This window comes from Asterias amurensis, chromosome 1, assembly GCF_032118995.1.
Source record: "Asterias amurensis chromosome 1, ASM3211899v1".
Classification (NCBI taxonomy): Eukaryota; Metazoa; Echinodermata; class Asteroidea; order Forcipulatida; family Asteriidae; genus Asterias; species Asterias amurensis.
The window spans coordinates 30,605,452-30,628,992 of NC_092648.1; the positions used below are offsets into that span (position 1 = coordinate 30,605,452).

Below are 23,541 nucleotides of genomic sequence, written 5' to 3' on the forward strand. Positions count from 1 at the left end.
TCCACTGTGAAATGTCTTCAATAAAATAAAATAAAATAAATTAACTGTAAAAGGATTAGGAGTAGACCACTTATTGGCAGACAGTTAAACTTTTTCTTCCTTTCAAAAATTATACATAAAATTGCACATGTAGGGCCTAGAAATTCTCTTACATTTGACTGATTCTGTGCCATATGATTTTGATGGGTCTTAGATTTGGATTTTCAGTTCCTGCATTCCACTCTAGTTTCTTCATATCCCTTCAATCAATTCTTTGAAGAAAAAAAACCCACAAAGAATTAAGACAGACAAAAACACAGAATGAAATTCACAAAGTGCCCGATAAAAATGAAACATATAAGCAGTGGCAGGCAAGGCCATGACAGACAGGCCCTTCAAGCTCCAAAGATGGACGTTTAAAAAATATTGATTTTGTCTACTTCCAGCCTGTCATAGTAACTTCATCAAACAATAGTAATGGAGTTCAAGAAATTCAAAGTGACAATCATTTGCCACCACTTTACTGGGTAGGCACGATTCCATTTGTTGCACCCAGTGCTCTTTTTTTGTATGTATCACGGACCTCTTTGATCGACAATGTTGGCACAATTGTACGAATCACCAGCATGACTATAGATGAAACTGCATCGAGCGCGTATGTAAGCAGTAGGCATAACAATTTGTAGGTGTTTTTTTTCCTTTCCTTTTTTGGGTGGTGTCCCGAACTGTGATGGCTCTTCATAGGGTTTTGTCCTGCATTGCTGTAAATAGCTCTGCTGTCTCCAGTCCGGTGTCGTGAGTTTTGGTGCACACTCCTTTGCTCCTACTACAGTGTCGAGCAAATCTTATTCTCATACCAATGTTAATGGTAGAAAAAAACCTTGTAAACTGGACATTTGCAAATGACCAAAAATTGAATGGCCAATATTTGTGAGTGAAACTGTATTTTATGTTTTATTTTTTTGTGGTAGGTGTGGAATGGGAGAGAGCAAAAAGGTTACAGGAAAAGATGAGAACCAATCTGGAAATGGCCAAAGAGAGAATAGATCTCCTTAGTAAGTAACTTTTCATTTAGTTTATGAAGTATTACTCAGGACCCACTAAATATGATGGCGTCTGCGCATAGATGACTTTGATCAGATACACATCCTATTGTTTGTGTATGGCCTAAGATGCATGGTGTACTAATGTTTTAGTAAATAATTCAAAAACAACTGATTTGTAAAAGTTACTTTGCGTCCCTGCAACTCTCATACAACATAGGCTGTGTCTGTGTCTATGCCAATTGAGCACTCAAAAATAGTTTTGACTCTACCTTTCATTGGATCAGCCTCTACTTTTGCGAATTCATGCGAATGCGATGCAAAGTTTGACATCACATATTCGCAATTAAACAATTTGGAAGAGTTGCCCTGGGATGCTGAACTCCTGCATCACAGAGCTCACTGTGTTTAAATTTGCTTTGCATTCACATTCGCAAGTAAAAAAAGGGCTTAAATGTTTCTTGTATTCTTCAGATGGAAAGGTAATTTGTAGGTTTGTTTTAACATAAAAATCCAAACTATTATTGAACCTGAACAGTAAATTTAACATAGACCTAGTGTTAATTCATTCTACTAAGTGCTATTATACACTTATATTTTCTACTGTAATATACAGTTTCGATACAGTTTTGCTTTAAAACTACACACAAGCCGCAAAAGCAATCAGAACAATGTATACTTTTAATCAAGGACCAATTAATTTATTCTTGTGATTTTGGGGGGCACTGTCAACAGAATAGTCACTCGCCTCAAGTCCAGTTCGCATCTTCATCCCCAAGATGGTTTCAATCTCTGCAAGCAAGGAGATGCCCAATTTGTTCACAGATTAGTTGGTGTGGCTTTGCTGAAAGGCACCGCCTGGAGTCTCCATGATTGATGGGGAAAGATGGGTGTTTGACAAAAACAAAAAGAGAAAGTGTTGTCGGTCCGAAAGCCTTGTCTGAGTCAGAATAAGCCTGGAGGTTCATAAAGCTCACGGTTCGTGTAGCGCTAACTCAGCGTAGGCCAACAGGACGTTTTAGTCATACAGTAGGGACTGATTGAATGTCGGTTTCATACAGTAGAACTCCACTGAGAGAGAATGTTGTTCTTTTGGGGTTAAGGCCTGAATTGACTTTTAGGAGAGAGTGCTGATTCAGTTGATGCGTTCACTGGTTTTGAAGACACGTAGAGTTGTTCTTTTTGAAAAGACGCAGTTGAACGTCTGTGTGGCCATAGACATCTTTTGCGGAAGGGAATTTCTTTGCATAAAAACATAGCTATTGTAGTGTGAATCCACACCTAATTCAGATAACTAGCTGTCACTGTTATCTGTGGTGTTGTTCTTGGTTGGAGGTTTAATTTTTAAACAAATAGGCCTAAAGCATCTGATGATCCTGTGTAAATGACAACGATATAGTTGATCCTGTTTTAGTGGAAACAACAAATATATTCATTTTGGTTTTGGTTTGCACTGCAAAATCAGCACTTTGCCGAGTTCTGTAAACAAACAAAAACACAGGCATATTATTACTCAGTTGGATTCAAACCCACGACCTTTCTAGAACAGTGTAGACTCCCAACTACATGTAGACCACCGAGATTGTCCGGTAGCTAGAGGCAGTTTGAATTCTATATTTTAGCACAGGGTACTGCAACATTTCAACAGATGTTAACTTTGCGAAGGAGATAGAGAATATTCATTTAGGTTTTTATACCCCCTATACACTAATGTGTGTATACTCAGTACTTTCTGAGTTCTGTAAAAAAAATCATATTGCTTTATATTCCGCACACACAAATCCTTGTCATTTGATCAGTGCAATATGCATCATGTGTCATCCTTGTTTTCACCATTTATACTGTCGCAATGCTCCAAAAGTACTGATTTTGCAGTGCAAACCAAAACCAAAATGAATATATTTGTTGTTTCCACAGAGTGTAGAGTGGACTAGTTTCTGCTGCTCTTGTGTGTTTATTGTGAATTTTGTTTTAAATAACATGTTCAAACGTATGTGGGAGTATTATAAAACAAATATTGAATGCAATATCCAAGAACATAATCGTGGGGTGATATTGGGCTCTTTCATTTTATTCGGCTTCACCTAAAAAGGAATAGTGCAAAAGAATAATTAATCCCCTCTTAAATATAAGAAGAATGATATGTGCTCCATCACAGTGGCATTTTTGGTTTTGTCTGAATTACTCTCCATGTTAAGAGATCCAAAACTGTACAACAATTCTTTTTTTCTGTTTTCCATTGTGACGAGTAGAAGATAAGTCATTCAAAATAATATTGAAAAATCATCTTTACATTTTTATATGTATAATCCAAAGTATTCAATGCTGTATGTTGTGTTTGCCTTTGTAGTATTCTTTGGGGAAGAAAAGAAAAAACATTTGTGTGCGTGTGTAAAATAATTTTTTTATGGGGCTCTTATGTTATATCACCAGAAAATTTCAATTTATGAGCTTTTGGGGGGTAGAATGGGACTTTTAAAAGCTTAAATGCTATGGTATTTGTGCTGTGTGGTCTTTGAAGGTTTAAAAAGCAAACGCATTTGTTATTTAAATTTGCGCTGTTTAGTTTGCTAGTTTGTTTGTTTGTTTGTTTGTGTGTTTTCTTCCTTCCTGCATGCATTCTTTTTGCTTTTTGTTTCCCTGTATATGTAGATGTACATGAGTACACATATAGCGAAGGGGAAACCATGATGGCAAGACCAAACAGAGCAACGGGTTCCCAGACCAAACCAAAAGCAGCAGCAATGACCAAACAAGTCGGAAATAGACCACGCAATGCTCGTATTGGACCACAAGGAACACATGACAAAACAGACAAACTATTTGGGTCTACTTGTAGAGGTAATTTCCACGATGCATATTTGTAATTAAAAAGAACACTTTCTTTCCATCTGTTTTTTTTTTCTTTTAAATATCACCCTTGTCTTTGTTGATTTGTGTGGATTTTTCGCTCTTTGGATTGGAATATGTGCATTTAAATTTGTTTTGTTATGCTAAAAATTTGTCAACTACATGTATGTAAAGTAAACAACAAATGGTTTTGTTTTATCAAGGATTGTTGTCTTCATTTATCATTGCTTTCAATTTAAATGGTGGCTTATAACCCTGACTTGAGGCAAATCTCCTGCATGTGGTTGTGATTATTGGTGCTGAAGTATTCTTTGGGTTGCATGATGAGAAAATACAATTGAGATAACTAGGACTCCATTTTGCGCTAATTAGTTCTCTGTGCACTAAAAATTTAGTTAGATTTACTGAAATGTTGAAGGTTGGGAATATGTTGAATTTAGATTCTCAGGTTTCTGCCTCTCCCTTTTTTCCTGTATCTCCACTTGAACCAAGCCTCAGATAATACAAGTGAGCTCCCCTCCCCCCACATGAAATCCCTGCATGAGGGAAAACCCAGGTGTGCTTTGGTCAGGCCTGTATGCTTCAATTTTCTCCTTGGTAAATGGCACCCTATGATGTTAATTTCTACTGGAGCATTTTAAGGGCACCAAGGCAATGACCAGGGGGCATGGAGGCAATCGCCTTTGTTGTTGCCTCCGTGAAGTATCAGGCCTGCAGGGTATTTAAGAAACTCTTCTTGATAGTTGTAAAACATGTACGGTAACCCTACATCCCATTATGACTGCACTTTCCTTGCGGTTCAGGTTCTAACCTCTTGAGGTTATCAGCTACTGACCCTTGAACAGTAGACCGCGCTTCTCTTAACTAGCTAGATTTGAGAACTCCACTTAACAAGGACTAGACTCAAAATGCCAAGGCTTCAAAGTTAAGCTGCTTTTTGGAATTTCATTACAGTGGTTCTATAAAAGAGAATGGTTTACTGAGCTGGAATGTAATCAATGAGCCACAAACTGATTTAAAATCAGACCGCATCTATGGAGGTCTCACTGAGATTTATATGAAGAAAACTAGATAGTTTGAAACTACAAAGTTTCAGAAAAAAATTACCACACAAATTTAGTATCAAACCACTCATTGAATTTTTATCCGATATGTCGTAAATCAATCAAAGGATGAGTTTGATAAAAAGGGAGTGTCAGGAATGCAGTACTTTTTCATCTCAAGGGAACCAGAAATGAAATTGCAGATACATAGTGATGAAAAACCTTGGCTGTACATCTTTAATAAATAGCGTACTTGAAACCTTACACTTGCTCCTGAAGTAAACCTCTTTGCATATCACTCAAGTCCAATTTTCCCCCCAATGTGATGTTCTATCTGTCAGCCTGTGCAGCAATCAGTAGATTGAGCCAGCACAAGGAGATACTCACTTACCATTGTACGTGATCTCAACGCTGACAGATCCATCAGTACTGGGACTGAGATTATTTGATACTGTACTAAATCCAGTATAGGTGCCACTCTGAGATTTATGAATACGAGGCATTGAATCAAGCTAACGGGAATTTTTTTTTTATTTGAAGCGAGGTGCCAGTTGACGAGCATGTCAACATTGAGCTATGATTTCAATCACTATATCTGTTTGGAAGCAGTTATTAGGAATTAAGGTAGAGACAGGAAAAATAAACTGGGCAAGGGGAGGGAGGTAGGGTTGTGCTTTTCTCTCAGTCTGCTTTGGTGAAACTTCACCAGAAAGAACGTTGTTTGTTTTATAAAACCAAGCCTGTATGCTTCCTACAAGGCATTTTCTCCGTAGAGACACACTATAAGAAAATTGTAAATGTCTACTGGAGCATTTCCAAGGTACCAGGGGGCATGGAGGCAATCGCCCTCATTGCCTCCATGAAGTTTCAGGCCTTTTAGGTTCTGCCTTGAAAATTGTATCAGTTCTATAACTGAAGCTTTATATGACATGATTGAAATAACAGCAGCATGTAGAGACACTGTATATGTTTTCAAGTTACTGAATTCAAATATCCTCTTGCTAGCCTCTCTAAGGATGGGATGGAGCAATCGAATCATGGACAGAGCTAGTCAATAATTCCCCTGTCAGCGCTTGCATGCTGATGAAAACAACAACACACTTGGACTGCCAATGCAGCTGCAGGAATTGTTTTCAACAGCGGGCAGGTCATCCAGTAGTATGGAGCTTGATCCTCTTTTACTGAGAGAGCACCCTTGTGTGATGTTTCCATAGCAACTGAAGCTGCGCTTTTTCCATCGAGGCATCTGTTAAAATAGTTCAGTCATCTCCCTCCTGACAAATTAGAATTTTTTATTTTTGATGAATAACAAAATGAAGTGCTTCCTGTACTTTGAACGTGTTTTTATCAAAAATTTTGCTTCATATCTGAGATGATTAGAATAGACACACCGTGTGGATGCCAGTAGAAGTTACATCAATACATTGGTACTTTAAATTTACTACTCATTCTGTGATGAAAGCCAAGTTTGTTCAGCTTGCTATCTGTTTCTGGAGGCGAGAGCTGACAGGTTTCATCCTGACAGTGTCACTACTCCATTTCACGCTCAGCGAGCCCTCCGACAATGTGTAATTGCTGCCTTACAGGCAGGGTGTAAGAACAATTAGCATAACGAGATACCGAGCATGTGGCCTGGATGCATCGTAAACGTCATTAGAACCTACAGATTCAATCAGGCTTTAAGGGCCAATTTTTCACCCAGTAATTTTGTTTTTTTTAACCCGAAGGAGAAAAAAAGATAGGGGGAGAAAATAAAAAAAAGAATCCTTTTTAGTATGAGTACTACACTGGAGTATAATTTCCATATTCAAATGTGTGAAGGCAAACCTTTGCACAGACATTAATGTCATTTCAGCAGTTTTTGGTAAATTTCTGTAATTCCTTGATTTTTTTTGTCATTCAGGGGAGAAAATTAAAGATTTTTGGATGAAAAATATAATAGTAAAAGGAGGCTGTTGAATTTTGAATAAGATTTTGAGTGGTTTTAATTCAGTTGTTTTTTAAATTGTACACAAATCTAAGGTGCCATACGAACTGTCTTTACCTCACCTTACCTTTAGTGTGTGTTAAATTGGTGTAGAGATATAGGGTAGACAATGAAATAATCGAATTCAGAATGAACACATCTGTACTACACCAGTATGTTGTCATACTGTCAAGGATGTGTTACAGCAACATTCCATGTTTCCTGAAATTGAAACATGTGGAATCAGTTAACATAGCTGCAATTCCCTTTCTTTTGACATTGCATTCTCAGTCTGACTTCAAGCTCTTGACTTTGGTTGTTTTTTTGTTTTTTTAAAGCATTATGCACAACATGTTAAAATAGCAACAGTTATAATTAATTTACAATTTAGAAGTGTTACTAGGCAGTTTGAAACCACCCAAAAAGTTCTCATGGAAGGGAATGCATGTATCTGGATGCAAAATGCTTCTCAATTTAATTTATACAGACGGATATATGTCACTGTCAACCAATTATTAACGCTTGACACTTTCAACAAATTTACCTAAACCAATATGTGTTGTATTAGTGTCCGTAGTACACAGCATACAGATGCTGCCCAGCTACTACTGTATCCCATAGCAACTGTTGCCGAGTAACACTTCCCTCTTCAGGGTACGATTACTTAGACTTTTAATCACGTTTTCTTTTTCATTCTACCAAGGGAATAAGGCTGCCGGAGAAAAACAAATAATAGTGTCAAGTATTCTTGACCGAATGATGGAATAGACGTAAATAACATTTGCAGCTCATTATATATTAATCTATGGGATGGTTTTAGAAACAAACCAACCCATAGGATCATAGGTTGGTTTTTGTAAGGTAAAAGAACCCAGTGCACTTATCAAAAAGAGAAGGGGTTCGCCCTGGTGTGTTCCTGGCTGTTGCTGCTGAATGCGCCAACCCTTGTAAAGTGCTGCATAATTGGGTCTCAGAATTCATAACTTCAATAACCTATCTTTCTGTAAAAATATATTTATTCTAAACGCCTTGAGTACAAAATTATATTAATCAAGAACACATAGTAGAGCGCCGGTATCTGCCTAAAGAAGGCACTCATGGCTCTTGAGGAGAAAAAGACATGTGCCTTGTTGGTAGATATGTGCGCTACATAAAACTTCAATATATTAAGGTAGGGTCATAGATTGGTTTTTGTACAGTAGGGTCATACATGTAGGTTGGTTTTTGTCAGCATAATGCTGATTTGTTGGCAAAATTATAAAGAAAGATTTAATGAATGTCCCATGTGAATGTTTCAGCTGAAAACAGTGTGTACTTGCTCAGAATCAGTAAAAAACTGTCATGGTGTTTTCATGAGAACGTCGAATCCATCCATTCTCCAGAATTCTCCAGAAGACGATCAGAGCATACTGATCGAAACGTCGAGTTAATCCAATGGTTCTTTTCAGAACCACCCCAACTCATTAAGAGATTGTTATTACAGGTGTTACCGCAAACTCTTCTATATCTTATTTCCACCATGCAAAGTTTCAAATTCTACGAATCCATCCATGTTTAGCGAGCTATCACAAGGTGGCGGTGGGTACCAACCACATCTCTGGCTGCAGCATATACAAGTGAACTCCAAACCCTCAGAAATATGAGAAATGTTTTTTGGGGGTGTACAAAAATCATCCAAACCATATTACTTTGAAGGGAATCCTTTCTTAAAATAATTTATGCTATTAACAGCAGCAGTGCTTCTCACCAAGAATGTTTTTTTTTATGGTCATTCATTTGTTTAGTCTTTACCGATCTATGCCCCTTTTATTAAACTGAGTGACCTTTAATGTACATTTATAGGCAGTCATTTAAACGCTTATTGGCAGTCACTTATTGCCAAGGATGTACATGGCATCCCTGCTCGGCGAGATGGATGACTTTAGTAAGTGACTACGGTGGATGTGATCTTAATTGATGATTGGTTCGTACTGACAGGAACCAACCAGTAGGGATAATTGGAGCGAGTGGACCATAAATTCAGATCATTTATACTTGACTGGTCTGTAAATCGACTGCACTTTTTTCAATCGTTGGAAAGGTGTTCAACCAAACTGAGTCCTCTGGCTTCGTTCCACATGTTTTATAGTGTGTCAGTTCTCATTGAAAAGCATTGCTTAATTCAACTGATCGTACAAAGTTATTTTTATGGCAAAATTTAGTTCCTATAAGTCTTACTTCCTTTCTGTCCGCCTAGAGTCATTCTAAAATAATAATAATAATAATAAACTAGTATTTATAAAGAATCTTGATAGGTAATTTGATAATCCAACTTTCAAAGTCCCAGTTTTTAAAAGGTTCGTCATTACAAGCAGTTTGACTCTCGCTTGCTTGAAATAAAATTGTAGAAACTTCTTTCGAAATGAAATACAATTTACCAAATGAAATGTAGACTTGTGGAACATTTAATTACGTTACTCCTAGACACACTTTAGTCTCCTATCCATCGACTGACTGTTCCTTCTTCATCCAGAGCCTGACTTCCTGGGTGATACACTCTTTTTGCTTTCTTGCATCTTAAGGAAACGGGGTCTGTCTGATTTTTATCAAGTTTCTACGTCGAGTCATCCACAAACATCGCCTCTAGCCTAGAGTACCCCAGTTACAATCGACTGTCATATCATGTGAGGAACTGGTTTTTTAACCACTTTTTACACGTAGAATGAGAATTTTGTTTTTAATAAAACCCACAATCAGATTTGAAATGGATTCCTTTGGGGATGCAAGCACACAGACATGTGAGTCATAACTACGGACAACAACACAGTTTGAATAAGGGGGGGGGGGTCTGTTGAGCTGGATTTTGCCTGCCATTGATCAATAGTGCAGTGGCTATCAGATATCCAATACCATATTTGAGCACCTCTCAAAATTCATTGCGTATAATAGATTTTTTTCTCACTGTCCAGCTTTCTCATTCAACAAGAATTATGACTGCTGAAAAAGAAAAAGGGCAGTTTAATCAAACTGTAGATTCCTTACGTCGTTGAGTGCCATCACAGGGCACCGAGACACTGTACTTTTTTTCACTGAGAATTCTCCTAGCAACTGTATTTTTATAATGCACCTGGTTTGACCAATCTAATTCTGTCCATCAATCCCCAGTTAAGACGCACCAGCGTCATGCACGGCCATAGACCTTTATTACGCTGTCACCTGTTTCTTGGTTCATGTTCCCTGTTTCCATAACAGTAATGAATGCTAACATTAATTACACAAATATGGCACCAGACTATTATTTCGTCCAGCCTCAGTTTGGTTACAATGAGTTGGAATGGAGTAAAATCAAGATGGCCACACCGTGATAAAGGTCTAGTCTTGGTGCAAGATGCTCTTGTTGAGTTGGTAAAACTAGGTTAAACCATAGGGCCTGCGTAAGGTACATGCACATACACTCAACGCTATACAGGTCCCGACTATTCCATTGATATAGAGGGCGTTTCTGCAGGATCTGTCGCGGAGAAGTGGAGCGGGGATTGCAATAGTTGAGTGATAGTAAATAATAACGTCTTGCATCATAAGACTAGCATGGCTGTTGTCTGCCACGCTTGCCATTTTTTAGATTAAAAATATACGTAAAATTATGGTAAATGCTGCTTTTGCCTACTAACATGCGCGCTATACTGTAGAGCACACAGGGACGGACATTGATTTTTAAATTAGCACAACCAAGATATCTGTAATGAGGATTGGGTCAATGAAATGACCAGTGCTAATTAGTGTACAAACACCACGGTCCCCACTATAGGCTTAGGCACTACTGCCTGATTGTTACATGCAGGGACCCATGGGAGACCAGTTGAAATATGAGATAAATAAATAGATAATATGAAACAAAATGTATATTGATACCTCACCATGCAATGCCTCATAATCCCATATATTATGAAATTTACAAGACAAAACATGCGTGCGTTGCATAGCTAAAATATTTATTAATGCAGTCCAAGCATTCTGTTTTGTTGTAAAGACAAATTCATTACAACTGTAGATCCAGCATGCAAGCATTTCCCCTTATACTTTGCAATAGCTGAAGGGATAGCTGCGTGACTTGCTTGCAAAGACATTGTATAGTATAGAGTTTCTTTTATATTGACCCTGTTACATGAAGAAGGTCAACCTAATCACAGTGTGCCGAGCAAGCAGCGCCATGCAACTTAGCCCCTGCTCCATCCGAATAAGGAAAAAGTAGCTGGACACACTTAAAAAAGTAATCACTCTTAATGGGATAAACAAAGGGGTGAAAAGTCACCCCTGTGTGTGGTTAGAGGTATCTATGGAGTTATTAGTCACTCTAATGGATTGTTTCCATGCATTCATCCCACAGGAAAAAAAATAACAATGATAGAAGGATATTATTGGGCGGATCTCTTTGTGCGCTGTTTTGTGTAAATTATTTGTGCGTCTGTTTACTGCAGAATTTGAGGGTATTTAGGTTGGCGTAGTGGTTTCCTTACAGTCTTTTACTTCCCCAAATTTGCATCAAGCTTTGTGCTGGAGCCTTGTGTATTAGATTTGGGTTTTTAGTTCCTAACTGATTGTCTGGACCAATTGGGGTTTTCCTCCCACTTCTAAAACTTAGACTTCTTCGACACCTTTTCTTCGCAGGTATGCCTATCTTCTGCTCTATGGGTACGGTACTGTTAGAGCTCCTTAGTTTCAATCCAAGAAAGATGAAAGAAATATTTGTTATAATAAACATAACTTTATAGCAAATATACAATGAATTTCTCGCTTGGTTCACCATTAAAAAACTGTTTAACCTTAACAACATCTTGAAGGCTTTTTGGATCTTGCTGCATTTGTTTTTGTGAAATGTGTTTTATCTCTTTTTTAATTTGGTTAGCCATTGTTGTATGGTCCTTATCTGTAATTGCATGTTTCTAATAATAAAAAAGGCCTGAAATCTAAAATAGCTATGACTTAGAAATATACTCAAACATGTTTGTGTTTACTAAAAAAACGATACTTCTTTTTAATGATATATTACCAATAGGCTGAATTTGCCAGGTTCTTCAAAATATTCACCCAATTTTATGCATGGCCTTTCAGAACTGAACCGATGAGTTGTTTGGATGTTTAGTAGTCTGATTTAGGATGAAATTTTCCATAATTTGTAAAATGCATGGGTGATCATTTTACTTGAGAAGGTGATCTGTCATGCATTCAGCTGATCATAACTGTCACTTGTCATTTGACACAAGCCATCCATTTCTCCATCATAATGAATTATGTATGTGCTCTAAGGGCTTCAAAGTGTCGTTTTTCCAACATTCAGGCTCGTTCCAGTCGATACAAAAGGGGATGTTTTTGTACCTCAAACCACCACTTCATGCACTGCCATCTCATCGTGGGACACATGTTCCCTGCTTACAAATTGCTTTTACTTCAACAGCATTACCCAAAATTTGGAAATTCAAGAAAGACAGTCCTACATATTCATTTGCATGTCTTATGAATCCAAACCAAAACCCGTGTTATTTTGGGGCTCTCTCTTTACATATTCTCCCCACCATAGGAACGTACGGGTTAAGGGGGACAGGGGGGAAATACAATGCCTGCATGAGTTGTAAGTCGAGTACACAGAAACTCTGAAGAGGAAAGGTGATACAGGAGACACATGGGTGAATATCTTGGTAGTTCAAAAAGAAAGACATGTTAAGTGTCCTCCCTTTTTGAAAAAAGGAAAGATGAGGGCCTTTTTCCCCCCAACAAAATGACAGCCTGACACATCATTTAAAAAACAACCGACTGGGCTATTAAAAAAATTAAATCGCAATGAGATTGTTAAAATGTAGGCTATCCTTTTATGATGTAAAACAAAACAAAAACAAATATCATAAAAAAAAATAAAAAAAAAAAATATATATATATACAAAAAAAAGGGAGGCAGCCTCTAACAAGGAAGCAGGCAGGGATGCTTAACACGTTTTTATTTTATTTGGCCTTATCGCAGTGGAGCCATCCTTGTATGTTGTGGCATGTTTGGTGCTTAACATGTATTCCATACTGAAAGCATCTCAGAAAGGCTGATATAGAGGGGGGAGGAGGGGGTGCTCTGTAAACTGAGATGCCTTCATCGGGTGTCAGTCTAAAGTGCCAAAACTTCAGAAGGAAAAACAAAGTACAGGATGTACGAGTGTAGGTCTAAAAGTAACTTGCACCTGTCCTATATCTTGTCAGAGTAGGGCTAGCCGATCTTTCTCACATGCTCCCCCAAGTCTATGGAACAAATTGCCAGCACTAGTTAAATCATCCGTTTCTTTAATCCAACTAAAAAAAAACTTAAACAAATCTTTTCAAACAGCCATTTGAGTAAATGGTTTGATTTTTGTTGTTTTTTGTTACCTTTATGATGTTTTCTTAAATATTGAATTTGTATTGTATTTCTATCATCATCATCATTTAGCGGTCGCAACCGAGAATCCATGCACAACGTCACGCCAGAGGTGTTTGTCCCTCATCATGTTCTAGATTTCTTCTCAACTTAGGCTTAAGTTTTTGTTTTTGTAATTGTATATAATTTTAATGTTGTTGTTTGTATTTAGCGCCATGGGCACTTTTATGGATTGGTGCGCTTAATAAGTTTTCATTATTATTATTATTATTATAAAGGGGAATGTTCCAGTCTATGAGATAATGATGTACCGTACTTATTGTCGACCGTGCCACCAAGTGATGTATATATTTTTTTTTTTATAGAAAATACTATTCTAGAATATGTTATTCTTTTGGTAAATGTCAAATACCTGTATCCTCACTTGGTCTATCTCAACAACCAACCTGTGAAGATTTTGGTTACAAAAAATGTTGAAAATCCTGTGCTTTTGGCTTGATCTTAAGTTATTTTGTCAGTTGTGTAATCTTGGGATGTGAATGCATTGCAGGCTGTTAAGCACTTATTATGTACATGTACGTCAGGTGTAATCCTGGTGGTACAAAATGTAGAAGGGATGTACATGAGAGACTACTACTATATTAGGCTTTTCTCTTTTTCTTTAGCATGCTCAGAGTTCCCTCCGCATTAGTCGCATCAGGTCAAGTTCCAAAAGGGAAACCATCATTTATGTCCACTGACACATTCTACATTTGCCTCGTTGTATCATGTTTCATAAGAGACACTTCCATTACTTCTTTGGACTAGTTTTAGACGTGCCCCTGCATTAAGCGTCTTTAAGGTTACAGGAGGGCATTGCTTCACCATCTTAGATATGCCCACATCACCTGTAAGTCTTGTATACGCAAAGAGGAAAAGAGGGAGCACACAGCAACCCCAGTGTTGATATAGTGTACTGTTACTCAGCGACGACATGCATCTTATATTCTCTTCAGATGAGGCAGAGTGGGGCATGTACACGTACTAGTTGTAGCGCATATTGATCTGTGATAACTAGTTCTACATGCACTGACACATTAGATGTTCGGGGAGTCCCAATTGTAATCATGTTTGGGGCTTAATGAAAGATGACGATTGGAAGAGTGTGTACATGGTGATCATATCTGTGTCCTAATTAAAGAACATGTACAGGCATGCAGAGGTATTGGTGGATGTTAATAACTGGAGTGGCCAAAGTATGTGTTAATATTTGCTGGTGAATTCTTAAGAATGCTAGGGGTTGGTGTAGTAGTATCTTTACCTGCCTTCCACCTCTAGGACCCTGGTTCAAATCCCACCGGGGGTGTTATGTGGATTGGGTTTTCAGTCACTACCCGGTTGCATGGGTTTTCCCTGGAATAATTATCTTGAGTTTTCCTTCCATATCTAAAGCTTCACAACCAGAATAAATAAATAAATCATGTTGATGTTTTCAGTTAAACTTTTTACAAATTACACAAAGTGGGACATAATTATAAAATATGTACAAGATCTTGATTTTTGTGTAGTGTACAAAGTTTAAAATGACAGAAAAGAAGAAGGTAGGTTTACTTGTTTAATAATGTACATTTAGACATAAGGGTAGGACATATTGTCTCTATTTTTGCTTCAGATGAACTTTCAAACTGTGAAGTGCAACAAAGATAAAAGTCACACTAAATTGATGTGGAGTTTTAAAAAAATCATTTGTTGTGCCTTTCATTTTTGTAATACAGGAAGTGAACGAACATCCTTGCCTAAGATGACCCACAAGACCACTGTTGTACCTCGATCCACCCCTAGAGAAGGCTTCAGAAGTAGAAGCCCAGCCACACCAGAGAGACGACCACTTACCTACGGTCATAGACACAGTCATGGCACAGAGCCATCAAACACTACAAGTTCAAGGGTAAGATTGGTGGCATTCAATTCAAGGGGAACAGGCTAGCAAGGTGGCTGTAAAAAGATTGTGGCACATTTTCATTTTTGTTTTCATTCACCAGCAAACACCAACAAATTGCACAATCAAAGGGTGTTGAAGAACAATAGTTTGGTCAACCAAAACGAACTAAATAATAATAGAGGCCCTAAGACTGAACCTTGGGGAACCCTAGATTGAACAGTAATGTCACTTTGTGATGCTGAGATCTCAATCCAAATTTGTGGAACATGATCATGAATCCTAATACACCAAGTGGGACAAGGCCATTTATCTCTGGCAAATGTCAAAGAGCAAAACTGTTCAGATATTTCGAAGGGGCAACAAGGCCTAGGAGGGGAAAATTTAAGTTTTGGCTTCGAAATCTCCTTCTATTTCCAGGTCTTATTCTATTTTGATGAAAATGTTAATACAAATTCATAACCTCAATTTTTCCTCTATTTTTAAAACAATGAATATATGAATATATGTTGATTAGCATAAGACTTTCACAGCTCAGTCTTTGCCTGTTTTTATTCATTATTATTTTACAGAACTTTATTATTTTTTGATAAACACATCAAAAGTGTACAAATATAACAAAGAAGAATCTATAGATTTAAAATAATAATTACATTTCTATAAACAGATGCCAGATGTTACCAACCCAAAGGACAAATCATTTCTTTCATATTTTAATTTCTCCCAGATTGTGGATACTTGGTTGTTAAATATTCTGATAATATAGAGTCAGACTGCATAAATTTCCCCATAGAATACTACAAACAATACGTAGCAACAGCTTTGACACTAATTTACCCCTCAGTGACACGTGTGATGAGAAAGTATTTACTGCCAGATGTTGTTTCTTTGTTGAATAGAGACGAATGTCTGCCGTAGTTCGGGACAAAACAACAATGATTTTTCAGACAAAAAATAGTTAATATGAAGGCCAGACATAAATACCATTTGATGCTTTTAAATAATATGCCCAAAATATTGTGAAGTTAAAAAAAAAAATCATTTGAAGACCCCATAAATCACTGTTCATTTTCCACAATCAGTATAAACAAATACAGAATGTGCGCACACAAACCCTAAACAAAATTAAATAGTTTTTTTTATCTCCCCAATTTTTTTAATTTTCCTATATTAGCTAGAGAGTATAACAACATATAGGCCTAGTTGGAGTAAAACAACATGGTTGCGGTAAATTACCATGAAATTGTATTATTCAAGAGAAAAGTGACAAGAATGAGAGGGCCTCAAAGATGTGGAAGAGGCTGCAAAAAGCAATGCTTGTCATATGCAAGCGTCCTCTTTTGGTGAAGAGATCAAACAGAAAAATAAAGATAGCAAAACAAAAAAGTAAAATAAATATCAAGTTAAAAAAAAACCAATTGAAAATTCTGGAGTGTACTCTTCTTAAGATCATCTATCCACATGGCTGCCAAACAGCACACTTACATTTCACATCAGTGTTTTCATGTTAATGTTTATTTAAAGAATGGCCTAAATTCCCCCCAGTCATCACCTTTAATGAGAACTACATGATGTGGAAATTGCCTCCACCATATCAAACACACACTCCCATGCCCCGTACTCCGTACCCAGCATGATTGTATTCAACACAGGTACTGTATTAATCAATATTGTGCCAACATACTCCGCTATAATTTACTGATCTACCAAGCCAAGCAGAGGGTAATGAGTGAATACGAACTACACCAAGCGCTGGAGAAATTAGTGCAAAATTAAAACAGATTAGCCAAAGAAACAATTTCACCGGGTGACACATGGGAGGTTGAATTTATTCAAACAATCCATTTTGAGATCCATGCTCGCTCAAGCATGTGTATGTTTTGTCAGCGCAGATTTGCGTGGGTGTGCTAAATCGTTGTAATTATGGGGAATCAATTAACTGGATGGTAATTAATGGCGACAAACATAGACGCCACTGTTAGGAAATGGTGTGAGTGAATTCTAGTATGAGTAACAGGCATATGTGATTTATTTGATAACCCTCGCCTTATTAGTTAATAATAAGCAGCACAGTTCATTTCAGAACTTAAGCAGTCTCCTGAGATCCAAAATCTACTCCACGGCAGTAGAATAAAAAGCAATATAGGTACTCAGCAAAGTAGAGATTTACACTCTGTGTTACCGCAAACTGAATATACATTGATACCTCACCATGCAATGCCTAAGAACCAATAAATCTCACCTAGTGGTCAAGATGTTGTTGGTCGCTGATGAACTTTTTGTACTAAGAAAACGAATGCAGTCCTTAAAAACAAGGGGAAATGAACAAAATGTCTAGAAAAACTAAAATGTCCAGAAAAAAAAAATGTGTTTGGCGTGAGTCTAATTGTAATTGCTCAAAGAACCGTATAGTAAGTTTTTAAAAAACTAGGTTACAATGTTTTTTGAAAAAGATTTGTTGATGATCCCACATCTTTGGTTCAGCGAAAAAAAAGGCACGATCCTCCTGACAATGTGTAAATGCAAAGGACGGGTTCAGATGAGTTCTTGGATGGACAATATGGTTCTTTACTTTTTGAAACTACAGCTTGGGCTGTGGCACCGTCTCAGGCACTTGCCTGATTAAATGCTTGTAGCATAACCGTACACTTTCCAAATTACCGAAAGCACCCAAATTCATGAAAAAAAATTGCTCTATGGCGCTTTACACAAATTTTTAAGGAAAGAGTTACAATGAGTAATATTCTTAAAAAGCACTACAGCAATTATTTCAAATATAAACAGGGAAATTATGTAAAACATCATGTAAATATGTATTTGAAATGCTGAGAATGAAAATAATTCATCATTTAAAACTATGAAATGCATAGTAATTCCACAATCAATCAAAAGAATCCTTAAAATAATACAATAAAAAGAAAAGAGCGAAATCCCTTCACCCATAGGCCCAATACCACAGGAAAAACAATGCTGACCCCACCCCCACTAATACATTGTGTGTATGACATAAAGAGTGTTTTAATCCAACTTTGCCTTTTTTCTTTCTCCTTGTAGCAAGACTTAACACAGTGACACAAACTGAGCAACTGTGTATGCTTAAATTTCTTCTATTTTTGTGATCTTTTAGGGAAGAGGTCTTACCAGAAAGGATGCAGCAAGTGCAACGGCGTCAGACAAAGCACCTCCCTCAGTCCGGCAAAAGATCAGTAAGCTCAAGAATGTGGACTCTAAACTCGCTCACCGTATACTGGATGAAATCATGGAAAGCGGGGCACCGGTTAAATTTTTGGATATTGGTGAGTTTCATTATAGGAAAAATGCTAGAGTTCTTTATCCCTCCTCTCCTAAGGCCCATCCCCCTCATCTCAATAAATTATAAGTGTCTTGCTTATAAGGACACAAGTGTCACAACTGGGACTTGGACCCACATTCTGCTGATCAGAAACACCTGTACGGTGGTCTTATCCGCTCGGCCACAACACGCCACTGTCAAATTCAACTTTTTAAGATTCAAGATGGTCAAACCAAACCTGTATACACTTGCAAATAGACACTTCTCAGATGATTTAACTATTTGATCGCGCATCATGCTTGAGTACTAATTACACGCGCACTTTGGGGACATACAACACTAGAACTGTGCAAAAGTGCTGGGAAACTCAACGCTGGATGACCCCCTATGCATGTGACCCACCTCCTACTTTGCTATATAAAATGCTGCAGTGAGAAGGTTCTACTATTCAATACAATATGCAATTTTCAAGGAATCATGTTATATTTCCAGATTCCGCTTCGAAGGTATAGACACTGGACACCTTTGGTAATTGTCAAAGACCAGTCTTCTCGCTTGGTGTATCTCAACATATGCATAAAAATAACAAATCTGCGAAAATTTGAGCTCAATTGGCGACAAAGTTGCGAGATAACAATGGAAGAAAAAATACCCTTGTCACATGAAGTTGTGTGCTTTCAGATGCTTGACTTCGAGACCTCAAAATCTAATTCTGAGGTCCAAATGAGGAAATTAATGAATCGCATCTGTTCCTACTTCTTCTTCTTTCCTCCTCCCTTATAGCTGGCCAAGATCTCGCTAAGCAAGCCCTTGAGGAGATAGTGATTCTACCCGCGCTGCGTCCTGAGCTGTTTACAGGGCTAAGGGCACCGGCCAGGGGCCTCTTGTTATTTGGCCCCCCTGGAAATGGTAAAACTATGCTGGTGAGTTGCGCTTTCTATTTATAATTTATCTGGTTTTTATTTTCAGTGGTATGATCACTTCTGATTGTTTTCACTTCGAACAGAGGGTTAACTTCTATGATAGATTACAATACCCCTACACATAAAAAAGAACATAGTAGGCTACTAGCTGAGATTTTATGGTATGTAATTGACTAAAACAATTCAAATTTTTTCTTTTTTTAAGTATCAGTTTTCATGTTTATACTTTTGAAAAAAATTGGTTGGTGTTCGCTTCTTTTGATTAAGTTCACAAAATGTATAAAAAAGCATAATTTTCTCATGAGGGAAATGTACAGATGACATTACTTTTCTAATATGCCAAATTTTATCAATGTATAATAATTTTCTTCAACGTAATTGGATATGACCCTTCTACGAGCACAACATTCAAGCAGTGAGGTACAAGTTAATTGGTTATCACACATCCTCAGACACCTGGGTAGCTAGATCACTTTATGCGGGCATTAACCCGGTAACCGCGGTACTCATACGAAATCAAAATTAATATTTGCTGGGTTCCGTCAGCAAGCATGCTGAATTGCGATGACGTGAGAACATTGTCAAACTCGGAGATGATCATCTGCCACTAAATTGATGCTACTGGCCGGAACACCACTATATTAACTTGCCATCCAAGCTTCAGTATAGGCAACAGTGAAACCCAAATCTGTGAGCTACTCCTGCAAACAAAAACTGAGAGTAAAGTCAGGAAATTATTCCTGCCCCGGTTACAAAGTTGTGCAGTTTTACTCTGGACATAGTGGAACATGTGACTTTTGCAAGCATCAGGTATATTTTACCTATTTTTACAACTCTGATCATTAAACACTCTAGAACTCCTACCGCATTCAGAGACACCTCCAGTTTGAAAATAAATAAAACTAGATTTACTTTCATCTTTGTCGTTGAAATGATAATATTCTGACTATTTGCTGTTCATGCATGCCCATAGTGTCGTCTTGATAGGCTGTGTGATTGTACAGAAATACCCGTAATGGGAACAAGTGAAGAGTATTTGGTTTGCGGATTCACTTTTGGAGTGGTTAGCAAACATCAGATTTCATCTTGAACCGATTCCCCTCACATTCTGATTGTCAGTGGAATTTTAGAGCAAACACTTTTCAACTTAAAGGGAAAAGTACAGTGTTCATCAGTTTCGAGATCGAAAAAAGATTACCTTCAATCGTTTTCTTGCTGTTAAGAAGCATTTCTTACAATAACAAATGTGCTGAAATTCCATCCAAACTGATGTTCAAGTTTGTTTTTAGAAAGTACCATGTTATGGTTAGATGGTGTTAAAGTCATCGCTGGGAAATTTCTGACATGCACAGTCTTCATTTCCTCCCAAAATGGGAGCCTTTGAAGCTGACACTTTGCTGGGTTTTGACTTTTATATTTGGCTTCAAATGAGCTTTAGGTTTGGGTGAGCCTCCGTTTTTGTACCCTAAGCTAGATAAGTGGAGACAGGACACAGAACAAAGGCCTGTCATGAAAAACAAACAAACATGACAAGTTACACAAACTACAGCAAAATATGGATATTGGGAGTGTTCATGCCACAAACTCCGTTGCTAGGGTGTCATTCACCTACCTTTTGTGCAATTTTCCCCTCAGTGTCTAATCACATGAATAGCTACTGGGCTTGTACATAGAGTTAGTCATGTGCACACTGCATTAAATGTGCACAGAGGCTACATCTTCATGACAGTTTTGAACTCCCTGAAGTTGCTGCAGAAGTCCTTCATAGACCATTCTACATGCACATGTTGTGGTCAGTAAACATCAAAGATCTACTTTGCATTCTGGGCATGTGCCTTTGATTTATTTCATGCTGGTAGAAGCCAGATTTCAATCTGTTAAACTGACTGAAACCCACCTATAAGAGTGACTTCAGTCATGAAGTAGGGTCTCATCTCAGCAACCAATAATCTGTAGAATGATCTTGGCTTTTGTAGCCCAAAATGAGTTTTGCGTTTACTTGCAATATTTTACATGGTCCAATTAATAAACCTGCAGTTCATGATGATTGCATGGCATCACCAGTCGTTGACTTCAAATCTCAATTACATGAGTTGCTTAATACTAATGACTGCTTACATTGGCCGCTGCCGCCATTGCTGAGGTCAAATAATGGAAACGTGCACGTGTGTACGCTCTGCACACAGCTTTCAGCCAATGATAGGTCTTTATTGACCTCAGTGAGGGCGCTCTTTTGGGTCATGTGACGACACATGCAAGGGGTCTATTGGTTGACTATGGTAGCCAAATCGGAAACTGAGCCTTTTGATCGGTCATTCCTGATGTTCCGTCATATAGTAGTCTTCGTCATTTGCGAGAACTCAACACATATCAATAGTAATATAAAGAGGTTCATAGTGGTCAGGTTTTAAAGACAATTTTTTTTTTTTCATCTCCTGTTTTCAGGCCAAAGCAGTGGCCAATGAATCCAATGCAACGTTCTTCAACATCAGTGCAGCAACGCTAACCTCTAAGTACGTCGGTGAAGGAGAGAAAATGGTCAAGGCACTCTTTGCAGTGGCTAGAGAGTTGCAACCTTCTGTTATTTTTATTGGTAGGTACTGAGTGGGACTTCATATTATTAAAAAACTTTTACCTGAAAAATAATTTTGTTTACCATTGACTGGTGGTCCAATTTCAAAGAGCTGCTGTTAGCAGACAGTTTTGCTTACAAATATGTGTGCAAAAATCAGCAGGATGCCAGCTTAGCAACTTTTTGTTTTTGAGCAGCTCTGTAAAGTGGGTCCTGCTCAAGAACTAGCTGCTTAAATAATTAATTTGAAAACAGTCAAGATGTGAAAGTGTGATTTTTTCATTTTTTTCATTTCTTGTAAACTGTGAGGAAAATTACCCTCTTCTAAATTCAGAAGTGAAGTTACTGATGTATCCTTAAAGATACAGACTGTGTTCACAAAACTCTTGTCAACGGAAGAAGTTACACTGAACAATTGTTACATAAAACTCTTTAAAAACATGGCTTTTGTTGAGTTGCAAAGTAGCAAACTTTTTGCTCCGTTTCATAGAACATTTCTGTTGACAGTACGAACAAAAATGTTAGGTTTAAGTAAATGAATGTTTTCCTTTTTACCTTAAACTCCCGGCATGCATCCTTTGGCCCATCGCTAATTACTAGTACAGACATGTTTGATCTCACTAAACTCTTACCCTGACACCCTCAGATGAGATCGATTCCCTCTTGACGGAGAGAAAAGAAGGAGAACACGAGGCCAGCCGCCGTCTCAAGACGGAATTCCTCCTGGAATTTGACGGGGTAAGCCTCCTTAAACCTTGAAGTGATTAGAAGTGGATGTGATAATCAGTCTGCAGTGGTCAAAATAAGTCCTGTTTCCTCCCGAAAGAGCTCAAAAAGCTCAACCGAAAAAATCTGGATTGAAAGTTGTCAAATTACTCTAGACAGGATACCGCTATAGCTTATCTGGTGTTATTTTGTTTGCATAAATCAATTGTGTCAAAAGTAACTGAACAAAAACACAACGAGTCACTGGGAAAATGCTTGCATACTTGAAGTGAAAACTCAAAATATAGTATTTTTAGTTTTGGTTGTTGTTTTGTATCAATTTATGTGTTTTTTAGGGGTAGAGGAACGACATATCACCACTTTTACATTACTTTTGTATCAACCCTCGCAGGAGAGATTAAAAAGTTTTTTCAAAATGACATAAACCCTCCTACACGCTTGAACCACAGACTGCCACAAAGTACCTTAGCTTCCAGGCTAACATAGGGTGCATGGGTGTCTTCTGTTTGTACAGCTGACACTGGTACCATACACTGCCACAAAGTACCATGCCTTCCAGGCTAGCATAGGGTGCTTGGATTTCTTCTGTTTGTTAAGATTGTAGAAACCCAGTGATTTGTGCACTGATGTAGACTCTACAGTCTCCTGGGGAATTTGAAGGAAAGCGCAAGTTGGGCAGGAGAGTGAACCGATTTAATCAATGAAACCATGAAGGGAATCTGACAGAGCTCCCTGAATTGTTGAGACAAGAGCCACAAGTGGCTTGTACAAGAACGCCCTTATAGTGACCGCAAATGGCAGCATTATCTGACCTATTTCCACTCAACTCACAGTGATGGCTTGCACACGACAA

The 23,541-nt window shown here is 37.8% G+C and overlaps 1 protein-coding gene across 2 annotated transcripts in view; it reads left to right on the forward strand.

The window, feature by feature from the left end:
- The window catches only part of LOC139940893 (spastin-like), a 48,449-nt gene that overhangs the window by 18,071 nt on the left and 6,837 nt on the right, over window positions 1-23,541 (forward strand). Inside the window, exons 3-9 of one of the 2 annotated variants that reach the window (XM_071937280.1) lie at window positions 951-1,034; window positions 3,675-3,863; window positions 15,012-15,184; window positions 18,303-18,471; window positions 19,251-19,390; window positions 21,836-21,983; window positions 22,609-22,700. In XM_071937280.1, coding sequence (XP_071793381.1) covers window positions 951-1,034; window positions 3,675-3,863; window positions 15,012-15,184; window positions 18,303-18,471; window positions 19,251-19,390; window positions 21,836-21,983; window positions 22,609-22,700 — 995 coding nt within the window. The remainder of the gene's footprint in view (window positions 1-950; window positions 1,035-3,674; window positions 3,864-15,011; window positions 15,185-18,302; window positions 18,472-19,250; window positions 19,391-21,835; window positions 21,984-22,608; window positions 22,701-23,541) is intronic. The other variant, XM_071937284.1, reaches the window with a different exon arrangement.